Source organism: Suricata suricatta, chromosome X (genome assembly GCF_006229205.1).
Source record: "Suricata suricatta isolate VVHF042 chromosome X, meerkat_22Aug2017_6uvM2_HiC, whole genome shotgun sequence".
NCBI classification, from domain to species: Eukaryota; Metazoa; Chordata; class Mammalia; order Carnivora; family Herpestidae; genus Suricata; species Suricata suricatta.
In genome coordinates, this window is record NC_043717.1 from 38,598,472 (window position 1) to 38,622,904 (window position 24,433).

General features: G+C 45.8%; 1 protein-coding gene across 2 annotated transcripts in view; it reads right to left on the bottom strand.

Annotated features, from left to right (window-relative positions):
* Positions 1 to 24,433, bottom strand: part of SLC9A7 (solute carrier family 9 member A7) — a 137,753-nt gene that overhangs the window by 17,086 nt on the left and 96,234 nt on the right. The window contains exons 12-15 of one of the 2 annotated variants that reach the window (XM_029929523.1): positions 22,451 to 22,604; positions 15,245 to 15,304; positions 11,576 to 11,639; positions 2,553 to 2,635 (exon numbers count right to left, since the gene is read on the bottom strand). In XM_029929523.1, coding sequence (XP_029785383.1) covers positions 2,553 to 2,635; positions 11,576 to 11,639; positions 15,245 to 15,304; positions 22,451 to 22,604 — 361 coding nt within the window. The remainder of the gene's footprint in view (positions 1 to 2,552; positions 2,636 to 11,575; positions 11,640 to 15,244; positions 15,305 to 22,450; positions 22,605 to 24,433) is intronic. The other variant, XM_029929525.1, reaches the window with a different exon arrangement.

The following is a 24,433-nucleotide window of genomic DNA, read 5'->3' on the forward strand; positions in this document are numbered from 1 at the left end:
TCTGCTGTTGAAAGTGCAGTTCTGAATGCCTGTAAGAATCAACTTTTTTTTATCCATTAGCATTTTGTCACTCTTCTGTGAACTCTCTCCAATTTTATCCACATCCTTTCCAAGCCCCGGGAGTAACGTGCACTCTGAATGACGATGTAGACAAAGTGCATATGGCCTTTAAATATCCCTGGGTGTTCTATTTCAGCTCATAGCAAACAAGGTACTTTGACTGTTTCCACTGAAAACAACTAGAAGAGCTGCACGAAAGATTTTTAAAAAGATAAAAAAAAAAAGCAACACAAGAAAACTGTCTGCTTAATGACATCAGATAGATACCATGGCTGTGAAGAGGGCCAGAATCTGGTGGAAGAAACCCAAGAGGCGAGCCTGATATGTGGTGAGCCACATTTCCCCCAAAAGGCACCAAAAGGCACCCAAGAAGCTGAGTAGAACATCTGACAGACTCACAAAGATGGAGTGAATCTGACGAAAACCGGAGTCCTGGCCTTCTGAGGAAGCCCACGTGAAGACCTTGGGCTCTATGTTAGAACCCTAGAAAACACGGCCAGCAGAATACAGACTGATCCTCACAGGAACTAATTCCCGGCTGGGTTACCCGTGATCTGAAAATGTTAATACCCTTGCCTGGCCACTGGCCAGGTGTAAGTCTGTCAGCTCCGAAGGAAGACAGCCTCATCCAGAGCTTCTCGAATGATCTCTACACTTCTTCATTGCCCATGTCCATCACTCAGTAAAAAAAAAAAAAAAAATAGATGTGCAGAAGATAAAGAATAAAGTTTCTAGAAGAGAGGAAACTGGCTTCATGAGTTTGGGGTAGAAAAGATTTTTACAACAGGACACAAAAACTACTCACCAGAAAAGATCAGTACATTGGATGAAGGCCTTTTATCAAAAGACTCTATTTAAAAGTAAAAAGGCAAATCACAAGGAGAGATATTTGTGTCACATAAAGTGAGCAAAATACTCATATCCAGAATACCTAAAGAATGCTTACAAAATGGTAAGAAAAAGGCAGACAACCCATTAGAAAAATGGGCAAGAGACTTGAATGGGTGCTTCCTAAAGGAACACACCAAATAGCCAGTAAATATATGGAAAAGTACTAAACCTTATTAGTCATCAGAGAAATGCAAATTAAAACCACAATAAAATACTACTATAAACTCAATAGAATTGCTAAAATTACCAAGACTGATAACACCAACAGTCAGGGGGGATGTGGAGAAACTAGAACTCTCATACACTAGAGGTGAGTGTGTAAAGTGGTACCATAATTTTGTAAAATTGTGTGGCACTATCTTCTAAAGTTGAACCTAGGCATGTCCTATACCAAGCCATTTCAGTCCTGGGCATCCATTCCCAGCAAAACTATATATGTATACATGTACCAGAAGACATGTCCAAAAATGTTCATAGCCGTATTTTTTTTGAGGCAGGGGGAGGGGCAAAGGGAGAGGGAGAGAGAGAATCCCAAGCAGGTTCCACATCAGCCTGAAACAGGGCTCGATCTCACGAACTGCGAGGTCATGACCTGGGCCAAACTCAAGAGTCAGAAGCTTAACCCACTGAGCCACCCCAGTGCCCCCATAGCTGTATTTTTCATACTAGCTCCAAATTAGAAACAATCTACACGTTCATCCTCTATTAATGGTTAAGGAAATTCTGACGTACTCATACACTGAAATTCTATGCAGCAATGAAAACAGATGAACTAGAGCCACACATGACAACATGGATGTCACACAAATGATGTCAAGCCAAATAAACCAGACACTAGGATAGACATATTCTGCAGTCGTGTTCACACAAAGTTCGAAAACAGGTAAAACTACTGAGTGTTGTGATAGGTCAGGGGTGTGGTTACATCCGGGAAGAGAAGAAGGGGTAGGAATTAGGGTATGGCATAAGGGGAACTGAAAATTTTGGATTTTGACCCTCTTGATGCTCAGTGAGTATGGTTCTTTCATGATAATTCACTGAGCACCTACGATTTGTGTGCTTTTCTATATGGACATTGTACTTTGAGAATTTTATTTTAATGTTTTCCAAGACCACATGTGAACTACTTACCCATTAGATCACGATGTCAACTTAAACTATGAAAATTGACTTTCAGGTTTTTAATTTTCCCCCTGAAACAAGTGAATCTGCTAGTATAGAGTCTGCCATGCATGTGGCCCATGGACATGACCTTCCCCACATGGATTAACTGCCCAAGCTCTCCTTCCCCTCCTGACCGATTTTAACCAATTCACCTACACAGGCTTCTTTCCCTTGGGTATAGGCTCCGGAGAGCCACCCGAGTCTGCCAGGCTGTGGGGTACCTGCCCTGATGATGTAGGCATGGTTCCTCCTGGCCAGACTACGCTTGCCTGGGCTACTGCGGGTGCGCGATCATTGCCTGGGGCCCAAGAGAGGGCTGACCGCACCCACGGCGGGCACTCAGCCTTCCTTACTCATCACAAGTTGCTCACGGATGAGTCAGCAAGAGCACTTCTTCACCTGTTTCACGAGTACAGGGAAGCCACCAAAAAGGATACTTGTGGTCAAAGCTGTACCACAGCCTGAAGAGCCATGCACTCTCCTGCTTTGTCCGGTTCCCTCTGGCAGAGTCTGGGCCGTCCTAGGAGCAGACAAAAGGACAAATGCTTAGTTAGAGAAAAGGGATTTAAATGGGGTGTGGGGGCGGGGAGGAAGCCTTTTAAAAAATTTTTTAACGTTTATTTGCTTCTGAGAGACAGAGAGAGACCACAAGTAGGGGAGGGGCTGAGAGAGAGGAAGACACAGAATCTGAAGCAGGCCTCTGGCTCTGAGCCATCAGCGCAGAGCTGGACATGGGGCTTGAACCCACAAATTGTGAGATTACAACCTGAGCTGAAGTTGGACACTAAATCAACTGAGCCACCCAGGCGCCCTGGGAGGAAGCTTTTTAAATTTTAAGTTTTAGAGATTTTGAGCTCAGAATCAAACATCCTGTATTATCAAAGTTTCACATATACTAGGAAGTAATATTTTCTTTTTAATTTAAATTCAAGCTAGTTAACATATAGTATAGTATTAGTTTCAGGTGGAATTTAGTGATTCATCACTTATATATAACACCCAGTGCTCATCACAAGTGCCCTCCTTGATGCCCATCCCCCATCTAGCCCATCCCTCCACTCCCCTCCCCTCCAGCAACCCTCAGGGTTTTTTTTCTGTATTTAAGAGTCCCTTACGGTTTGCCTCCCTGCTTTTATCTTATTTTATTTTTCCTCCCCTCTGCCCACCCTATGTTCATCTGTTATACCTCGAAAGAAATTTAATAAATCCAAAAGACAGACAATTCAACTCCCAAAGTAAAAAGGCTCAGTTATACCTGTGGGAAGATCAATTCATTCTTCTTTTAAAATATATTTTAAAGGTATTTATTTATTTTTGAGAGACAGAGCATGAGCAGGGGAGGAGCAGAGAGAGAGAAAGAGAGAGAGAGAGAGAGAGAGAGAGAGAGAGAGAGAGAGAGAGGAGAGACAGAATCTGAAGCAGGCTCCAGGCTCTGAGCTGTCAGCACTGAGCCCGAGGCAGATCTTGAACTCACAAACTGTGAGATCATGACTTGAGCTGAAGTCGGACGCTTAACCAACCGAGCTACCCAGGCGCCCATGAAGAATGTTCAGTGACAGATGTGGACATGGCTTAAATGGGTCCTTTCTGTGGATGAGGGAATAAAAAAACCAAGAGTTCCCAGAGACCAACTCATTTCACATTTTTATAAATCACATAGAAGAAAGAGGGCACAAGAATGTCTCCATTTGCAGATCATGATCATTCCATTAGGTAATTAATTGCTGACCTAATGACAATTCTAGGGAGGTTTCAAAATGTCACATGACCTGGTGGAAATATGGCAGGTGAGCATTCTGAGGGGCAAATATCTTCATGGAAAAATTACATGGTTCTTTATAAAGGGATAGGCTCTAAGCTCTTGATCCTAAGCGCCTTGGTTCTAAGTACTAAAGAAAACACTAATAACAAGGTGACAAACATCATCAGGGAGGATACTATAAACCATAAGGCACAAGACAAGGCCCCCAAGGTCAGTTTCATCTGCCCCTCCCCTAAAACAACAACAGCAAGCCAAACTCCCCAACTCTGTCATCCTAACCTCCCGCCAAACTGCAATGCGTTATCATCACCCTTCAGCATTTGTCCCCTTGCCTCTACGAAACTACAGGAGACTGGGATAGGCCGCAAGGAGGACCCCACTACAATTAGTACAGAAAAGGAAAGGTTTCTTTGTGCTCTGCCTGCAGCACAAAGCAGATAAAGGGACCTCAGAAATGTAAGAAACTGAGAGGCACCTTGTAGCCCTGAAATGTTACACGCTGTAAATTCTGAGCAAGTAAAAAGTACAACTTTGTAATGGGGGTGTTAAACAACTTCTCACTCAGAGAGAGAGATGGTGCCAGAGCATGACTAGGCACAGGAAGAATGTAGATACATCCACATCTGGTGGCTTTGGAGAAATCAGGGACCCGTCTGTGGAATGGGACTAATTTTTTAAGTGGACCCAGAAGACAACCAGTAGTTGCTTCCCAATGTGATTTGGGATCCTCTCCCGCTCCGGATGGTCTAGGGCAGAGCAGGTCCGTGTGGGTCAGGCTGATCTCCCCCCCTCCCCCGGGTGCAGACCCTTGGCTTCATATTCAAGTGCTGCCCATAGAAAAAGTGGGGGCCTGCTCTCTCACCACGCCCCTTCCCCAAACCTGCATTCCCACGGAAGGGTTTATACTCTGTGTCTTTAGCACCACATCCTTTTGTATGGTCACCTTCTCCCCCTGAGGACACCTTACCTGGGCGATCCCCATTCAGCTTTCAGGGCTGGGTACAAGGCCGGCTTCTCGGGGAAATGTTTCAAAGGCAACACAGCACTCCGAGGGGTATACATATAAATGTCACAGGCTTTCTCAACGAACTACGTGGATCCAAATCCTAGCTCTACCCCTGGCTATGCCATTGTCTTGCTGTGTGACCCCGGTCGAGTTTACGTTGAGATATAATTGACCTATAACACTGTGTGAGTTTAAAGTGTACAAAGTGTTGGTTTGATACATTTATCTATTACAGTATGATTACCACTGTAGCATTTGCTGACATCTATGTCCTGTCACATAATTATCACTTTTTTTTTTTTGGCGACAACAATGAAGACGTACTCTTAGCAACTTATTACTTGATAATACAGTGCTGTTGAGGGGTACCTCAGTGGCTCAGTTGGTTGAGTGTCTGACTTCGGGTCAGAGCATGATCTCACAGTTGGTGCGTTCGAGCCCTGCGTAGGGCTCTGTGCTAACAGGTCACAGCCTGGAGCCTGATTTGCATTCTATGTCTCCCTGTCTGTCCCTCCCCCACCCATGCTCTGTCTCGGTCTCTCAAAAATGAATAAATGTTAAAAAATGTTTTTAAAACTATAGTACTGTTGGCTGTACTTACTGTGTTGGGCATTAGATCTGTAGAACTTATTTATTTATTAGCTGCATGTCTGTACAGTTAAACATCCCCCCAGTTCTCACACCCCAAGCTCCTGGTCACCCTCATTCTACTCTCTGTTCTTATGAGTTACACAAGGGATTTATTTTACTTTTTATTGACCTTACTAATAGAGAAGCCCCTTTAAGAAAATACTGCTCCTTCTCACCATTTTTCAAGGATACAACAACGAGTGTGTATTTTTTTTCTGCATACATTAAGCACTTACTGTGTGCTAGGCACCATGCTGGGTATTTGAAAGGAAAGATACTAGCATTTGCCCCTGAAGGAGCACATTTCCGGGGGGTGGGGTGGGGAGGCAGATAGACAGTTATGTCTATGGTGACAAGCGTGATGGAGAAAAAGAAAGCAAATTAAAAAACTGAGGAGTGGGGAAAGGTACTATTTTTGGAATATGGTTTTCTAGAACTAATAAATAATGATTTCTGGGCAGAGTTGTATTTCATTCCATTCTTATTGGTAAAAGATAGAAACGTTTAAACTTAAGGTCAGGACAAGAGTGAGAATAGCTCATGACTTTTTCAGAGATGGAAGAGAGAATATTGTCCCCTCTCCTCCTGCAAAGGTTTCCACATCTGAGTCCCATGCATCATCACAAACAGAGCAACAGGGGCTTTGTAGATGGACTTCAGGTTTTCTAGGAGGCCCAATGCAATCACACAGGTCCTTAAAAGTAGACAAAGAGGGCAAAAGAGAGAGTTGCGGTGGAAGAAGTGACAAGAAAGACACAAAGTTTGACAGGGACTGGCCCTGCTGTTGCTGACTTTGAAGACAGAGGGGCCCATGAACAAGGAAATGCAGGTGCCTCTAGGACATGAGCTTGACCCTGGGCCAAGCAAGGAAACAGGACTTTAGTCCTACCACCACATGGAACTGAACTCTACCAATAATCTGAATGGGCCTGGCAGGGGGTTCTTCCCCAGAGCCCAACCTCACCGATACCTTGATTTTGGCCTTGAAATGGAGAAACCAGCGGAGCCCACCAGACTTGTAATCTACAGAATATAAGACTGCTGGTTTAAGCCACTGAGTTTGTGGGAATTCATTATGGTGGCCCTAGAAAATCGAATGCAGAACAGAAGAGTAAAAGAAGTGATATGACCCAGTTTGGGCCTTTTTCATGTCCCAGGCATGGTGGGGCCAACACTTCTCTGAAGGTTTTAAAAACAAGGAATCAAGAGCTCCACAATGCCTCTCCAGGGCTTTTCAAATTGTAATGTGCCTCCTAGGACCCTCCTAGGAACTCTGGTAAAATGCAGGGTCAGGTTCAGTGGGTCTAGGTGGGCCCTGACAATCTGCATTTTTACAAGCTCTCTGATGATGCGCACGCTGCTGGTCCACAGGGACACTGGGGGCGGCAAGGACAGATCTACTGATCTCACATCTGGCACTCTCCACTGTACGCTTCACCGTATTGTCACACCCTTAAGGATGGAGATTTATGTGTCCCGTTTGCAGACGTATCTCAAAGAGCATGAAACAATGTCTGAAATAGAACAGGTGCTCGGTAAGTATTTGTCAAATGAGTAAATTAAGGTTAATTGTGAGCTTATAAGAAAAAAAAAAAAAAAAGAGCCGAAAGGGAATCTAGGGACCAAGGGAGGCAATCAGAAGAACAAAAAGAAAAACGCGGTGGGGGTAGAAGGGTCAAAGAGTAGAAATTTAAAAAAAAAAGGCAATACAGCAACTGTTTGAAGTCAAAGATTTAAGTGACTGGGTATCAGATTTCAGCCTGGAGGAACGCTGGAGAAGGACCCAGAAAGTTACAGGTCAGTGCAACTATAAACAGCTGATTTTCTATGTTTTCGGGTGCGCGCGCATGCGCACTGTGCTGTCCTTTCCTCCACATTCCACTAATATCCTGCTTGTGACCTTGTCCTGCTGCAATGAGAAAGCCAGGATAAATTCAGATTCAAAGTGATCCTAGCTAGTCCAATGCGGCCTCACCAATGAGTGCTCTTCAATAAACTTGGGGAAGGAAGTGAATGGGGTGTCTGTACGTCCGGCCGATGGCCAACGTCAATCTCAGCTCTGTCTGGCATGAAAAGTTCCCCCCCATTGAACGGGGTGAGAGGCCACCCCCAGGCCCAGGCAGCTTGCCTCCAGCTGGGCTTGTTTTTGTTTTGGTTGCAAAGTCACCAAGACCTCCAGAGAGACAGAGAAGCTAAGGTTTTTGTTTTGTTTTGTTCCAATGAGTCAAACTTGCCAGGGACGTGAAGCCTAAGTCTGCCCACAATATTATTATGCTTCCCTCACAGAGAAGCCAAAAGTCCTGCCAAAAGCCCCTTTCCTTCATCCACGTGAGCTAATATTCTGTGGCTCTGTAGCCAGAATTCCTGGGCTTCTAGATCCAGTGAGGAAAACCATTCTGTCATAAGCAATTTGCTCCCATCAGATGTCACTTTCCTGTTTGTTTCTTTGAAGATCATTTGGAAAATGAGGTGAAGAGAGCTGCCCTTTCTTTGCTAATGGGGAACAAACATCTGGACTTCCCCCGCTTAGGATTTCAGTTTCATGACATCACTGAGCATGTGACCAGGATCCCAGGATTTCACCCAAAAATCAGGAGCCCATTTATTTCTCTGTTTTCCTGTTGCTCATGACCACGGAGTGCTCCCAGCCCTGCTCTTAGTGCCTTGCTGCACCGAGGTCAGGCCAGGAGGATGGAGAGAAATAAGGCCCTTAAAGTACAAGGGCATGAATCATCTTGAAGAACGTGCCCTGGGAAACCAAACTTTAAGTTCCCCATTTTTCCCCCCAGTCTGACAGCAATCTTGAAAGACCTTCAGAATGCCAGTGGAACTGATTTTGAGGGCCCTCTGCATGATTGCGTGAGAGGCTTGGAAGGAGGGGGGTGAAGGGGCCGATGTGACAGTATGTCCTGGTTAGATCCAGCCAATGGGTGCCACTGGGAGTTCAGCAGAAGTCACCACCGCCTGCCCATTCACAATTGGCCCAAAGGGCCTTCCAGGAGCCATCTAGAACACTGATGACCCCTCCAGGCCCATTTAGGGAGGTTTCTGCAACTCACCCGGCCTGGGGTATTATCTTTGCTGTCACTGCCTGGACAGAGAGCACTCCCAGCTTTGTCACATATTTCCATGGAGAAGTTACACGCAAGTTTGTTACTAAGTCTAGTTACAAGCCAAGGCTCGTCCTGTGAATTTCTTATGCGATGAGGAGTAAGTTCAGCTACATGAAACTGACCAAACCATTTCAGGCGCTTCCTTTCACGGATGCTTACATCCAGAAGCAGGAGCAATGAAAACAACAACAATAATGTCGACAACAACAACAACAACAACAGCAGCAGCAGCAGCAGCAGCAGCAAAAGGGCTGGGAGAGTTTGACTCGTCTGGAACTGACAAGATGAAATCTCTCCAAACCCTGGCTACCCAGCTGGAATTGGCCTGTTTTTCTCACAAAATTCATCTTGACCAGCCGAGGGCCTGGGGAGAAAGCTCTGGAGTAGGGCAGTCACAGCCTCCTGGAGCCATTATTTTCGTTTCACTGAAATAAAGACACTTCACCCTGGGTTTTTTCTTTTTCCTTTTTTTTTTTTTAACATTGATCTGTTTTTGAGAGACAGAGAGAGACAGCTCACAAACAGGGGAGGGGCAGAGAGAGAGGGGAAGACACAGAATCCGAAATGGGCTCCAGGCTGTGAGCCGTCAGCACAGAACCCAATGTGGGGCTCGGACCCATGAACCATGAGATCATGACCTGAGCCAAAGTCTGAAGCTTAACTGACTGAGCCACCCAGGTGCCCCTATGTTGTTGTTATTGTTAAGAAAAAACACTTAAGGCAAAAAGACTTTAGGAGTCGTTTCAAACTCATCACTCAGCCAACTGAGCCACCCAGGTGCCCCTAAGTGCTATACTCTACATGAGCTTCTAGGTGCACAAGTGCCGAATGCCCGTTTCCCAAGCTCCTCAATCAAAGCTAGATAGTCTGATGGCAACTTTTCAACGAGAATTTCTCATTGAAACTACAAGCTCCGAATACAACGGGCCGTTCTAACAGAATCTCTTCCTAAAATGTCCAGGATCTTTCAGAGGTCGTGCTTTTGTGTCCCTTGAGGAGCATCACCACCAAAATGTGACCACCCCTGAGAAAGAAATCAGAAAAAGCGGCAGCAGCACCCCTGGTTCTGCAACACTTGCTAAATCTGGTGTGCGGGATGGAGCCGTTTCGAAGGTCCTATGGAATCTCAAATATGTAGACTGGATTTAGGATTCAGTACAATGCCAAGCTCACTGGAAAAAAGACAAATACCCGCCATGGCTTCACAGATGACACACGTGTGGGGTCACTAACCTTTCCGGTTGTACTGTTAACTCCTCTCGCTTCCCAAATACCCACTGAGTGCCCGTAGGTGCCAGGCACTGTGCTCAGTCCTGGGGATTCCATCCTGAACAAAAGACTTCCTGACACCTGATGCCAAGTCACAGCATTTTGTAACAAATGTCTTCTCCTGTCATAACCCTTCTTCCCCCCACCCTGCCTGCCAGGGAAACAGCAGCCTCCAGAAGGGGCGAAGCTGGAGACACCACAAGGGTGTCACAGCAGCTTAGAATCACATCTGCCCCTCTGTCGATGTTCTTCCCATAAAAGAGCTTACGGTCGCTCTCCACTCCCCTTGAATCAGCCCACTGTGACTGCCAGAAAGTCGCAGACGTGATGCCGGGGAACATGCAGGGTGAGGGAAGGCCATGGAATGTCCACCTTGCCTGCTGGGATGCTGGCTTTCAGAAGCCTGAGTCACCGGGTAAGAAGTCCAGTGCCTGAGGCCATGTGGCGGCGGAGCCAGGCATAGGCATTCTGGCCAGTTCCCTAATCTTTGGGGTCCTCCTAGTGCAGGTGCCAGACCCACGAGTGAATGAGTCTTTGGATGATTCCAGTCCCCCCCTGCAACTTCCTACTCAGAGCAGAGACAAGCAGCCCTGAATTCCTGACCTAGAGAATCCACGAGCAAGAGGATTTGCTGCTCGCTTTCCTATGTCTGCTATGGTCTGTTATCTGCAGCAACCATAAAGGGAGCTGATGGCAAAGCCACAGGCCACCACGCCCCTCTCTGCCACGGGGAAGCCATCAGGATTCTCTGTAGCAGTGGGGACCACTCTTCCCTGCTGGCCACACCCGATGCTGCCACGGAGGCTCCTGTGCTCAGAGCCTCAACAGCTCCCCACCATGGCCATCCCAGCTGCCACCATTCCGCCTAAGCCTTAATGCATTGTGACCGTCAGCTCCTAGAGTTGGGGGGCGGGGGGGGGGGCGGGTAATGAGGTCGGCTGCTTTGCCATTGCTGGGCTCAAGGGGAACTCAGTTACAGCCACATCCTTCCCCTTGTCCTCACATTCCCGGGGCTGGAGAGTCAGACCCCAGCCCTGTCCTTCCCCTGCTTGGGCCCCACCGACAGATGCTGACCCAGTGACAGCGAGCCTGCCACCAGTGTATTCAATATGCCTACACTTGTAAAGTAGGCAGGGACTTTGCTTGAACACTCTTCCTGGCTGGCCTATCCCCTCAGTATGTTGTTTTAAGAAAGTTGACCCCGGCCAGGGTCAGATCCTGCCTTTGTGACTTTCTAATTCTCCAACCGTAGAGGACTTACTTAGATACACAGACTCCAGCTTCTAGTCTGTAAAATGGGGATAACAGTACCTACCTCATGAGGTTGCTGTCATGCTCACAGTGAGGGAATTCATGTAAAGATGTGTGGCATATAGTAAATGCTCAATAAATTGTCGCTATTTTTAAAAAAGTTTATTTTGAGAGAGAAAGAGAGCATGTATATGTCAGCAGGAGAAAGGCAGAGAGAATGTGAGCATGGGAGGGGCGGGGTGGGGAGAGAATCCCAAGCAGGCTCTGCGCTGTCAGCACAGAGCCCAACATGGGGCTAGAACCCATGAACCGTGAGATCATGAGCTGAAGTTGAGCTGGACGCTCAACTGACTGAGCCACCCACGCGCCCCAAGTTTAGCTAGTTTTAACAACGTCTCCCCCCGGAAGGAAGCATCTCTTGTGACTTACCCCTTGTAAGACTTGAAAGCTGTCATTGTTGGGTGGTAGGTCTTGATCTGGGTCCACACCGACTCTAGAAGTCACCAGGGAGAAAGACAAGGAGAAAAACGGAGACTATTAGCTTGGACCATGGCGGCCATGCTGGTGGAAAGTAGCCGAGAGGGCTGACCATCTCCCAGAAGCGGAAGGAGTAGTTAGCTAAAAGAAGAGGGGCTGCCATGCAAAGGTTGTGAGAAAGAGGTCAGGTACCACGCCAGAGCCCAGGGGGCAGAAGAGGCAAGAAGTACCGTGTGCTTACACCCTGTGCCTTCCTGCACCAGACGGCCCGAGTTGTCTGAAGGTGGATCCCACTGCCCCCACCTTTCCCCCTCTGCTGCTTCCTCACTTCTGCCCTGACCTGCTTTTAATTCCCTAAACTTGTGATACAGGAGTTTTCACGTGTCCGGGGCACTGCTGGAGGAATTCGTAGTGAACCTGTATGTCCACCACCTGGATGCTATCATTGACATTTTGCTGGAGTTTCTTTATCGCCTAGCTAGCCAGCTCTCTCTCAGCCATCTAACTTTTTAGATGCATTCAAATAAAGTTGCAGCCATCAGCACACATCGCCTAAGTACCCGAGCATGCATATCATTAGCGCTTTATCCTGGTGGCCCCCGGGGCCTCCTGCAGCAGAAGTGACCTGAGAACTGGCACATTCGAGATCAACTGAAGCTGAAGGCAGAAGGAAAAGGCAAAGTGGCGAACTCCACCTACAACAAATCCCATGCTTCTACTGGGGCTTAGTTGCCCTGGTTTAGTAACATGCCACCTGTTGTCTTGTGCACCTGTTAATTCTTCATCCCTGTACCTTCCTCACTCGGGGACAGAAAGCTGTGACATCCATGACACGGAGAGAATGGAGTGATAGGGGACAAAACAAAGAGGCCAGGGGCACTCTCTGTCTCCTCTCACTCTCTCTGGTGTTGCAAAGAACTGTAAACTGAGAACACAGCTGTTGGTTGCTGTTTTTTTGTTTTTTGGGTTTTTTGGCAGATCTGACTTGAGCTTGAAGGGAGGTGCCGAGTGGCCTCAACCACTGGTCTCTGTGGTCCGGTAATGGGGCAGTGACTCCAGTGGGTGGGTTACAAAGCCCTGTGTGTGCGCACCTTACGTTTCTTCCTCTCTCCCCTTCTTTCCCACCTGTGATGCCCAGGCGGCTTCTTGAGAGAAGAGACGAGTGGAAAAGGAAAACAGAAGACAATCTCCTCTCCAAGCCAACCTCTACTGTGTCTCATTTCACGTCTGTCAAGCACTCACCCAAGGTGTGGAGCCCTGGAAGGGGGTGCTCTGGAGGGAAAGGGGACAGATCTCCCGGATTTTGCTGAAGGCACAGTTTAAAACCACAGGATGAATTCAGGATTCAGCAAATATTTGCCAAGTCCCTATCCTGCCAGGTACTCTTCTAGCTGACACCTCGCATACCTGACGCCACAGTCCCTCCCTACAGGCCTGGGGTTTGGGAGGATGACAGTCCAGATCTGCCACTCATAATGGCTCCCTTCTGTACTGTGAATTTCGAAACAGGTGTAACGAGCCTTCGTAAGTGGCTTCCAGGTCAGCCAAGACCAAACAAATTGACTTGGCTGGCCTAGATGAACTAGGAAGACTATATGTAGGAGAAAAGGTCAAGTATGAAAATAAGACCAAACACAATAAAAGCTGCCAAATGAAATTTAGACCCCTTAAGAAGGGAAAACAAAACTTGTTTCACAAGACTCCAATTCTGTGTAACAAGAACAGCTTAGAAAGACTAAGTTGTGAGTATTCTCATTCAAGTCCTGGCAATGACAGTAGAACCATTTATCCTGGGCCCACCGGGGGCCAGGCCAGAATGCAAAACGACAAAGCACAAAACACTGAAATGACTTGAGAAACTCACAAATGTAGGGCCACCCTAACCACGTCTCAAACTCATAATGCTTAACATTTTGTTTGGGGGAACCTAGGAATGATTCTAGATCTACGCTGTCCAGGAGAACGTTCTGGGACCATCGTAGTGGTCTAGATCTGCGCTGTCCAATGTGCTAGTCCCAGGCCATATGCGGGCAGCCACTGAGCAGTTGAAATGTGGCAAGTATGACTGAGGAACTGCATTTGAAATTTCATTCAGTTTCATACCACACGAGAAAATAAAGCAAGCAAATGAATGTGCTCATTCTGGAATGAATAAATACAGAAAGAATGTGAATAATTTCCCTCCTGGTATAAGCACCTTCGGATCAGCTGCTGTATAAAATGCCATGAAATCCCAGGAATTTTAGAAGTGTTCTTCTTTAACTGATAACTTTTCAAAAATGTGAATGGCCGAGGTTCTGAATAATCAGAGGACCATGAGACACACACCTTCATGTAAAACCCTCAACACCAGATCACAGTCTGAATTCTCTCATGTCCCAGGGGCAAGAACTTGCACTTTGTCCAAAGGGCCTTCCTTCCTGAAGGTGGGATCTTTCAAAAGAAAGGGTTTCCTGTGCAATTTAACTACTACCTAGAGGTAGGGCTCCAAAAGTGTATGTGTGTGTGTGTGCACGTATTCTTATTTTAAACAGTAGAAAAAATGTGAACCCAGGGAATTTAACAGCTTCCTTTAATTATCTGTACATCATCATAGTGTATCTGGAGTCTGGTGATATTGTTATGAACATGCCTGATGATAGGCATCACTATTGAGTTCAGACCTATTCTGCATTGATTTATCTACCAGCCCTGAGAATCAGGTCAGGAAGAATGCAGGCTGATAAAGATACAGGAAGGAAAAAAGATGCATTAAAATCTTTGCTTGATCAACATCAGTACTCTTAATCATAATCCAATCACAAACTTGAATGGACACTGAGAAACAAATTGCATTAAGAGTCTTTATCTTCTGGCTTAAAAAACAACCACCACTGTTTTTGAATCTTCAGATTCCCCGTAAGGTACAAGTACACAAATACACACTTAGAAATCTAGGAGAGCATTGGCACTTCATTAAGATGGTATAAGCCATAGTCTAGTCATGGCAGAAATATAAAACTCTAGCTCTCTTGGGGCGCCTGGGTGGCTTGGTCAGGTGAGTGTCAGACTTTCAGCTTGAGTCCTGATCTCCTGAGTTTGAGCTCCGCATGGGACTCTGTGCTGACAGCTCAGAGCCTGGGGCCTGCTTCGGATTCTGGGTCTCCCTCTCTCTCTCTGCCCCTCCCTCGCTTGCATTACATCTGTCTCTCTCTCAAAAATAACCATTAAAAAATTCTAGTTGTCTTCAAGAGCTTAAAGCCTTGTCTACTACATCAGAGAGAAGGCTTTGTGGGACAAGAATCCATGGCTCTGAAAATGGACCGCTCTTAACACTACTCTGAGTGGTAGAACAAGGGAGACGCTTGCCATCTCCGGCTTTGGTGTTGACACCCACTGTCCAAGATGCGGGGCAAGAGGACAGAGTCTCAGGAATACTGGCACATCAGTCAACCCAGAGAAACGGCGGAGAAAGGGTTAAACTTGACCCGACCTCCTGCCCCTTTGCCGGAAGGGGCAGAGGGTTGGCGCACACACGGAGGAGGAAAAGAGACAAAACAGCACGAAGAGAGACATCTCAGGTTAGGAGGAGGAGAGAAGCCAGGCCCGGTTAATTTCTTTCTGAGGACGCCCGTGTGTCACCTGAAGTATGGCCAGCGGTGCTCGTTCTGGTCCTCTTCGGAGGCCTCCTCGTCGCCAACTCTGGGCAGCAGAAAAAGGGAGTGTGAGTGTGACGGGGACCGTGAGGGGCCGGGAGCTCTGGACACGGGACCTGGACCACGTCCGTCAGAGAACAGGCTGGCTTGCCACGAATATAAATCCGGACCCTCTCTTCAACTGTCCCCATTGTCTAAAACCCAGACAGGCCGAGAGGCCGCTAAACTTAAATTCAAAGCAACAATGTCAGGAGCTGGCTCCAATGAGATCAATTGGGAAGGAAGATGAGCCTCTCAAAATACAATGGAAGGAAATCAGAGGAATAAATGCAACGTGGGGATCATGAATTCACACTTCTCAGGAATTCATCTGTTTCATAAAGCAAGAACCATCCATATGGAAAACAGGAGACAAAGTTGTCACTCAACACGTATTTGAAGTGTTTACATAGATTTTGACACATGTTTGACAGAAATAGCAAAAAGCACCGTGTTACTAAAAACAGCAACAGTACGGAAGAAGACAATGATGGCTTTTTTGGGGGGGGGGCGCGGCCAACAACAGTAAACCGCATTGTCCACAGGTTCAACCTGAAGGTCAGGAACCCAACTTCTGCTATCCTGTTCGTCTTGCACCATAGAGCTGGCACAGTCCCTTTGCACCGCTCTTAACAATGTCTGGGTTATTCAGGGTGCATTTGAACTTTGCCATAGTACTCTGGGAGCAGGGTTTCGCAATCTTGGTGCTGCTGACTTTCTGGGCCCGGGCCTCTGCCCACACGATATCGGCAGCATCCCTGAGGCAACGCAAAGTATCTCCAGACGTTGTCAAATGTCTCGTGGGAGGCAAATTGCCCTTGGTTGAGAACCAGTGCGCTAAATCAGGTGCAATACCAATTGGGGGCGCTACTGCCCCCATGGGTGTGAAAACTGGTTCTTGTGAGACCAAAAAAAAAAAAAAAAACCCTTTAGTTATTAGTGATTTATAGCCCTCTGAAGTGTGATAGCACATAAACGGGTATATAGCAGGTCTGTGGTATTAACATTTCAGTGGAAGAGGTCATTGGGAAAAAGCATTTTTGAAGGGTTCCTTGCAGGGGGTGGGGGGGGGCACTAGTGAAAACAAGTGAAACTAAGCTAACATCCCCCGGGATATGCAAGTGAGATCACGATACTTCTTAAGGTGGTACTTTTAACTAGTCACATGCTCGGAACGTGACTGAAACCAGACTCTGTATTCTCTGGGAGCATTGAGAAAGGCTAACAAATTCCAGAAAAGCAAATTGGACTCCACCAATGTAGGATTCACTAAGCCTCCGAACAACATCTTCAGTAGCAGGAATAATGCTATGATCAGTGATGATAATGTAACAGCTAAAATACACTAAATGCTTACTTACCCTGTGCTCGCCGCTATGTTTAACAAGTGAATTCTTTACCACATTTATTTACCATCACATTTGGTCCTGACGTTATTGTGCCTATCTAAACTGGTGAGGAAAGTGAGTTGAAGAGGCTGAATAAGTTGCCCAAGGTCACAAAGGTAGAAAAATGGTGGCATCAGGGCTGCGGCACTAAGTGCCCTTAGAGCCCAGAGCCCCAATTCCCTCACCTCACAGAATAGGCCCTTTGATTACAGGCTGGCGTCCTTAAAACTCCTTTAAAATAATCCAGTTACAAATGCTATTACATAAAGAGCTCAGGGCTTCTTCCTGCCTTTATTCTTCAAGTTATCTGCCAAGAGCTTTATAGTAAATTCTCTAACGGGATTACCCTTACTCGTCCCGGAGGGTTTGTGCTCCTGCACACTGGGGTGTGAAGGGCACCTGTGCGCAGGACAACCTGTGCATGTGCCATTCCATTCCCACAATCACCACCACTTCACGTGCGTGTCACGTGAAGCTGGGGGCTTCAAAGAGAAGAGCCACCGTGTCGCCAAAATGTGGGTTTGTGTTGTATTTGTTTTTATGTTATACACAGATGAGAATTTAGCCATGGTTAAAAATCTCAACTGACTCCCAAGGGGTGCCTGGGTGGCTCAGTTGGCTAAGCATCTGAATTTGGCTCAGGTCATGATCCCACGGTTCTTGGGTTCGAGCCCTGTGGCAGGCTCTGTGCTGATAGCTTGGAGCCTGGAGCCTGCTTTGGAGTCTCTGGCTCCCTCTCTCTTTCTGCCCCTCCCCTGCTCCGCTCCTCTCACTCTTGCTCTCAAAAATAAATAAGCATTAAAAAAATTTAAAAACAAATCACAACTAACTCCTGATTTTTATAGTGGAACTCGGAACCCCACCCTGGGCTTCTGATTTTGAGCAGCTACTTAACACTTCATCAGGGCCTCTGTCAGTGGCCTAGAGAAGGAAGGAACAAGTAGGTAATAAGTTCACCGAGGGCCCAGAGGTTAAAACACCACACTGAACTTCAGGGAGTTTTTGAATGAATTTAGAAATCAGAACTTGGTTCACATAAATGATTCGTGGCCATCAAGTAACATCCCAAGCCATGGGCCAGAAAAACCAATCAATCTCATTACTTTATTTCTGGTGCAATCTCTATAAATGTCAGTTTCTACACTTACGTAATAACTATGCACATCTGGAAAATGCAATGAACTAACGCCATGTGTATTTTTCACCAGTTTGCTTCATGACGCTGTCTGGGTGGAGTTGGACAGAAAGAAGGAAAGAATAAAGATGGGGCAGAAACTGGGGAAGTACAGCACAGAACAATACAGAAAATTAAGGAAACGAAAAGCTAGCTCTTTGAAAAGGTCAATAAAGTCAACAATCCTCTGGCAGTACTGAAAGAAAAAAAGAGAAGATACAAATTACCAGTATTAGTCACGAAACAAGGGATATCACGGAGAGCTCACAGACATGGAAAGGACACTAAGGCCATGCTACAAACAACAGCAACATGACAACTTAGATGAAATGGACCAATTTCACAAACTACCACCATTTACCGAATATGAAACAGATCTTAATAGCCCTATACGTATTAAAGAAATTGCCCTCACAATTTAAAAACTCCTGAAAAACAAGTCTCCAGGACCGGATGGTTTTACATGAGAATTCCATTAAACTTTCAAGAAGAATTAACACCAATTCTACACAATCTCTTTCAGAAAACAGGAAAGCAGGGAACATATCCCACCTCATTTTATGAGGCCAGATTACTATGATACTAAAAACAAAGGTAGAACAAAACAAGAGAAAACTACAGACCAATATCCTTCATGAATACAGACTACAAAATCCTTAACAAAATAATAGCTAGTAGAATTCAGCGGTATGTTAAAAACTCATACACCATAACCAAGTGGGATTTGTCCTAGGGAAGGAAGGCCGGTGCAATATTTTAATTAATCGATGTAACCCACCACATTAACAGGCTAAAGAAGAAAAATCATATGACTGTATCAATAGATATTGGAAAAGCATTTGAAAAAATTCAACATATGGTCATGATTTAAAAAAAAACTCTCAAAAATCTAGCAATAGATAGAAACTCCCTCAACTTGATGAGGGCCATCTACAAGAACTCCATAGCTAATATTATGCTTATTGGTCAAAGACGGAATATTTTCCCCCTAGGACTGTAAACACGACAAGGATGTCAGCTCATGTCACTGTTACTCGACATCATATTGAAAGTCTTTGCCAGAGCAGTAAGTCAAGAAAGAGAAATAAAAGGTACACTGGTTGGAAAGGAAGAAATAAAACTGTGTCTGTTTGCAAATGATGTGATGGTCTATGTAGGAAATCCCAAAGAATTTATAAACAAATGAAACAAAACCCTTCTAGAACTAACAAATGAGTTCAGCAAGGTCACAGGATACAAGATCAGCATACAAAACCCCACTGTATTTCTATATCCTAGCAATGAACATATGGAACCTGAAGCTGGAGACAGAAGAATATTTATAATTGCTGAGAAGAGAAGGAGTACTTAGACACAAAGCTCACACACCACGTACGGGCACTGCATACCAGAGACCATAAAACAGCGATGAAGGACATCTAAGGCAATCTAAATCAATGAAGAAACGTGCCACGTTCGTGAATCAGAAGACACAACAGCTCCCCACACTTACTACAGGTTTAACACAGTTCCTGTGAAAATTCCAGCGAGACTTATTTTTAAAGATGGACAGGCTTATTCTAAAATATATATGGAAAGGAACTAGAATAGCTCTGACAGTTCTGAAAGAGAATAATGTGGGCGGGCTCGCTCTACCTGACGCTAGAGCTTACTACACAACTGTAGTTAGCAGGCCAGTGTGGAGGGGCGACTGCATTCATCAGTGGAGCAGAAAATACCAACAAACCCACAAGCATCGAGCCGACTGATTTTTGGCAGAGGAGCAAAAGTAATCCAACTAGTCTTTTTAACACACTGTGCCAGAACAAGCAGATGGCCAATAGGCAAATAAACAGAATAAAACCTAAACCTGAGCTTCACAGCTTATATAAAAATTAACCCAAAATGGACCACAGACTGAAATGTCAAGAAGAGAACTACAAAACTTTTAGAAGATAACACAGAAGAGGGGTGGCTGGGTGGCTCAGTTGGTTAAGCATCTGACTTCGGCTCAGGTTATGATGTCGCAGTTCGTGGGTTCGAGCCCTGCATCGCGCTCTGTGCTGAAAGCTCAGAGCTTGGAGCCTGCTTCGGACTCTGTGTCTCCCTCTCTTTCTGCCCCTCCCCTACTCATACTGTCTGTCTGTCTCTCTCTCAAAAATAAACATTAAAAAAAGAAGATAATACAGAAGGAAATCTTCTGGGCCTACAGCATGATAGAGAGTCCTTACATATAACACCAAAAGTACGATGCATAAGAGGGGAAAAAAAAAGATAAATTACACTTCCTCAAAATTGAAACTTCTGTTCTTTGATGACTCTACTGGAAGGATTAAAAGAGAAGATACAGATTGGGAGAAAGTATTTGCAAACCACATGTCTGACAAGAGACTGGTATCTATAATAAATAAAGAACCCTCAAAACTCAATGAAAACAATGAAAAATCTAATTGGAAAGTAGACAAAAAGTTCAAACCGGTGTTTCACCAAAGAAGATACATGAATGGCAAACAGGCTCACGAAGAGATGTTCCACGTTAGTCATTAGAGGAACGCAAGTGAAGGCCACAGGGAGGTATCCCCACCCACCTGTCAGAAGAACTACAGTGAAAAATAGTGGTACCACCACATGCTGGCAAGAAGGTGGGGAAACTAGATCTCTCACGTACCCGGTCACACATACAGTCGTTTCCGGGCGCCTCAGTGTGTGCTTGCTGCTACGTCCTATGTTCCGTCAGTATCTCCACAGCACTTAACAGCGATCATACGTGTAATGCACAGCTTGTGTGCCTCCCAGAAAGCTGCCCACACTCTCAGCTCTGGGTCGGGTAGGTTTAGTGGCCCAATTTTGAAAAGCGTTACGGGAACTATACAATGTCCCCAGTCAACTCTCTACTCTCAGTGGAAAATTATTTGGTCCTATATATGTGGGGTGGAAGGAGTGGGGAGGGAAAAGGACCAGGGGACTTATTAATAAGCAGGAAAACCAAACATGATTTAATCAGGCTCTGTGCATCCAGAATACATACGGAGTGCCCCAATTGGAGCAGAATGTCATCTCAGAGGTCACCGAATGCAAAGATCCTCAACTCTGTGCAGGGTATGAGCCTCCTTTCTTGCCCTCACTCTTACACAGAACAAAGATAGTACCATCTCACTTCTCGGAGTTAGCACCCAAAAAATCCCCTAGAGATTCAAGGTAGATGATCAAAATTCTCATCATCCCCCATTTTACGACATGCTGATGGTCCCTAACACGGGTCGGCCTTCTTACAGCGGGTGGAGCACAGTGGTTAAGGCTGTGCACTGTGTGGCAAGACTGCTCGTGCTCAAATGCCCGCTCGTCCATCTAAAGCTCTGTGCTAGTTATTGCTCTGTGCCTCAGTTCTGCCTGGAGACCACACAAGTAGCTTCTTTAGATATGTCTGTCTCTGACACAGTGATATGGCCGTCACTGACTCGTCCCACCTAGGTTCTGTAGACCTGCCTGAATGCGAGGCTGAGCCTCGCTAGCCCAGAAACAGTGGGGCTGGCAGAGGCCAAGGCCAGGAACCCCGGCCTGCCATCAGTACAAAAGTCCCTGATGGTGGGGGAGACTGATCTCTCAAATGGCAGCTTTCTCCCAACTTCCCCGTGTTCCGCTCACCCTAAGGATGACTACGAGATTTCTGTAGGTCCTCTCTCCTCCGAAGGTAGGTAGGTAAGCTCGACAGCCGGCAGGCCGCGGCATCCTATAGTCCGGAGAAGGGAGGAGAAACGCCCAGCAGGAGAGAAAGGAAGAAACAGTGCCACCTCGTGGCTTTTCAGGGACTCCTTCGTCACACCTAAGCACTTTCTCTTTCCCTCTTTCTGCTCGCATTCAACCTCTGCAGACCCCAAACTCAGGGGTGTGGCAAGAGCACCTCCGGGGAGGCAGAACTTCACATCTAGGAAAACCGAGGCCCAAAGACATGAAGAGCTTGCCAGAGTTAGGCTCTGGGGCTCCTGACCCCTGTTCTGGGCTCCTCTTGCCCGTAAGGTGCTGGGGTGAGAAGCACACTCTGGAATTCAAATGCTCTTTAAGCCAAAATCAAATCGAGGTCAGTGCTCTCCATCCTGACACAGCTGCCAAACCGCAGGCCGGGGACACCCATGATGCTGCAATGAAACAAGGGTGACGCAGGAAGTGGCACGCTTCCTGGTACACACGCGAGAGGAGACACAGTTTCCTCTGAAAAACAACACTCGAATTGCCTTTTTTCTAACTTTTCATCATTTGAAGCGGATGAGCTTTTTTTTTTTTTTTTTGAAGGCCACGGGTTTGATTTTGGAGGACCGTCAAACACCGGATGCTGCCAGCGGCTTTAAGGCTTTGGAATTCTGGCCCCCGTCGCTGTTCTAGCAAGGTCCAGGTGTTTCTAATGCCCGGTGTGTTTGTACGGACAAACATTTTACATGGCAACCCTTTTTCTCGTGGAAAACTCAGTACTCTGCCTTTTAGTTATTGCTTTTTAAGCCTTCCTGCAAACCCGACAAAGATACCGCAAAAATCTTCCACGCGCTGAGCTGTCTCACCCTGCATTTGGCCACAAGGATGCAGTTAGATGCAAAAGTGGCCGTGCTTTCAAACCGACCTTATGTTAAGCCACGACAACATGGGGGTCGTGCCTCCGCCAATGATCCAGACGGTGAAGAAGACGATGAGGAGGGTGGTCGTGAACATCATCTGGCGAGCGTAGGACGCCGTGTCACGGATGGCCAGCGCAAATGCCATCGCGCCCCTGAGGCCTGTGGGGACCAGAGAGGAAGACCCGGTTATAGCGGGTGAATGACAACATGTCCCCGGATTCACGGCTGCCCCTCGAGGCTAATAAACTGGATTCATGTATGTTTTGAGAGTCAAGCTGTCTTATTCAGAAACATGGAACTTAAGGGAATGTGGTTTTCTCTTGTTTGAAGTTTTCTTTTGCAAACTGCGCAAGTGTGATGAGAAAAACACTGCACTACTTTGCCCGGCACATTCTAGAACAATAACACTCTTATTATGGAGATAATTCTCCTGCTTTATAACACGAAGTAAAAAGAAATACAAATGAGAAGTACGAATGTAAGCTCTCAAGTCTGAGATGCAGCAAAGCTACACAGAAAGGTAACAACACACCCCGATCTCCATCAAGCGTTGGCCATTTTTTTCCATAAAGAATTAGATATGAAATATTTTAGGCTCTGTGCGCGAAGAGGAAAAATCAAGGATATTTGGTAGGTACATGCATAGAAGAGAAAAAAAAACACCCAAACTTCCACAAAATCTTACGGGCAAAAACCAGTAACAGACTAACAAGAGCAGTATAATTTGCTGTAATGCAGGTGTATTAGTGAAAATAATGGAATCCTTTTGGAGGGCTGTATATCTCTTAATTGGACTGCAAAGTTAGGGTCCTCTATCATCAAATAGATTATAAATGTCCATCTGGGAAAGCTGACCCTTCTTCTACGTTAAGGGGTATTATTAGGATTAAGCACCAAACACTTAAGGTGAGTACAGCCTAGCCTAGAACAAAGTTGAATCGTTATGTTGGACATCTGAAACTAATATATAATAACACTACATGTCAACTACACTTAAAAAAACCAACCCCGTGAGATATAAATTAAATGTATGCAATTAAGTATATTCACATTTGCATTTAATTTTCAGAGCAGATGCTTGGACCTACATAATGCAGCACTCACAAAGGAACTGAAATGGTAGTGAAGAGAGAGACTGCGTGAGTGGGAAAGGCGCAGAGAGAGAGGGGGAGACACAGAATCTGAAGCAGGCTCCAGGCTCCGAGCTGTCAGCACAGAGCCCGATGTGGCGCTCGAACTCATGAGCCTTGAGATCATGACCTGAGCCGAGGTTGGACACCTAACCGACTGAGCCACCTAGGTGCTCCAGTAGTGAATATTTTTAATATAATCCACAAATATTTATTCTCCTTTTATGGGAGTTCTCCTGTTTTCATCTTGTTACATTTTAATTACATTTAATAAGATGTTGTTTGTTTAAAAGATTTAGGTTCCATATTTTAATGTTTACCTTTCTAAGCTCTTTTGTTGCTTCTTCATATCCTGCTCACCATTTGTTTTACAGTAAAGACCGAATCCATGCTCTTTGATAGATACCTGGTATAAATTCCTGTTCACCATGGGCCAAACTGTGTATATTATAAGAGAATGAAAGGTGATATCCACGGTATCCGTTTGCATATTCTTCCGCCTTTCCTGGTAACTTGGTAAATTCACTAAAGTGCGAACTTCACAATTCACTAAAAATGATTCAAAATAGTTACATAAAAGAGGCACCCGGGTGGCTCAGTCAGTTAAGCAAGCATTCGACTCTTGCTTTCAGATCAGGACGTGATCTTGTGGTTCATGAGCTTGAGCTTGACATTGGGCTCTGCGCCAGTGGTACAGAACCTGCTTGGGGTTCTCTCTCTCCTTCTTTCCCTCTCCCTCCCCCTCTCTCTCAAGATAAATAAATTTTAAAAAAGAGTTCTGTTAAAAAACAGAGTCAAGTTAATCTTTTGTATCAATCCGTACTTGTGAAATAACATGCACGTGTAGACTGCCCTACG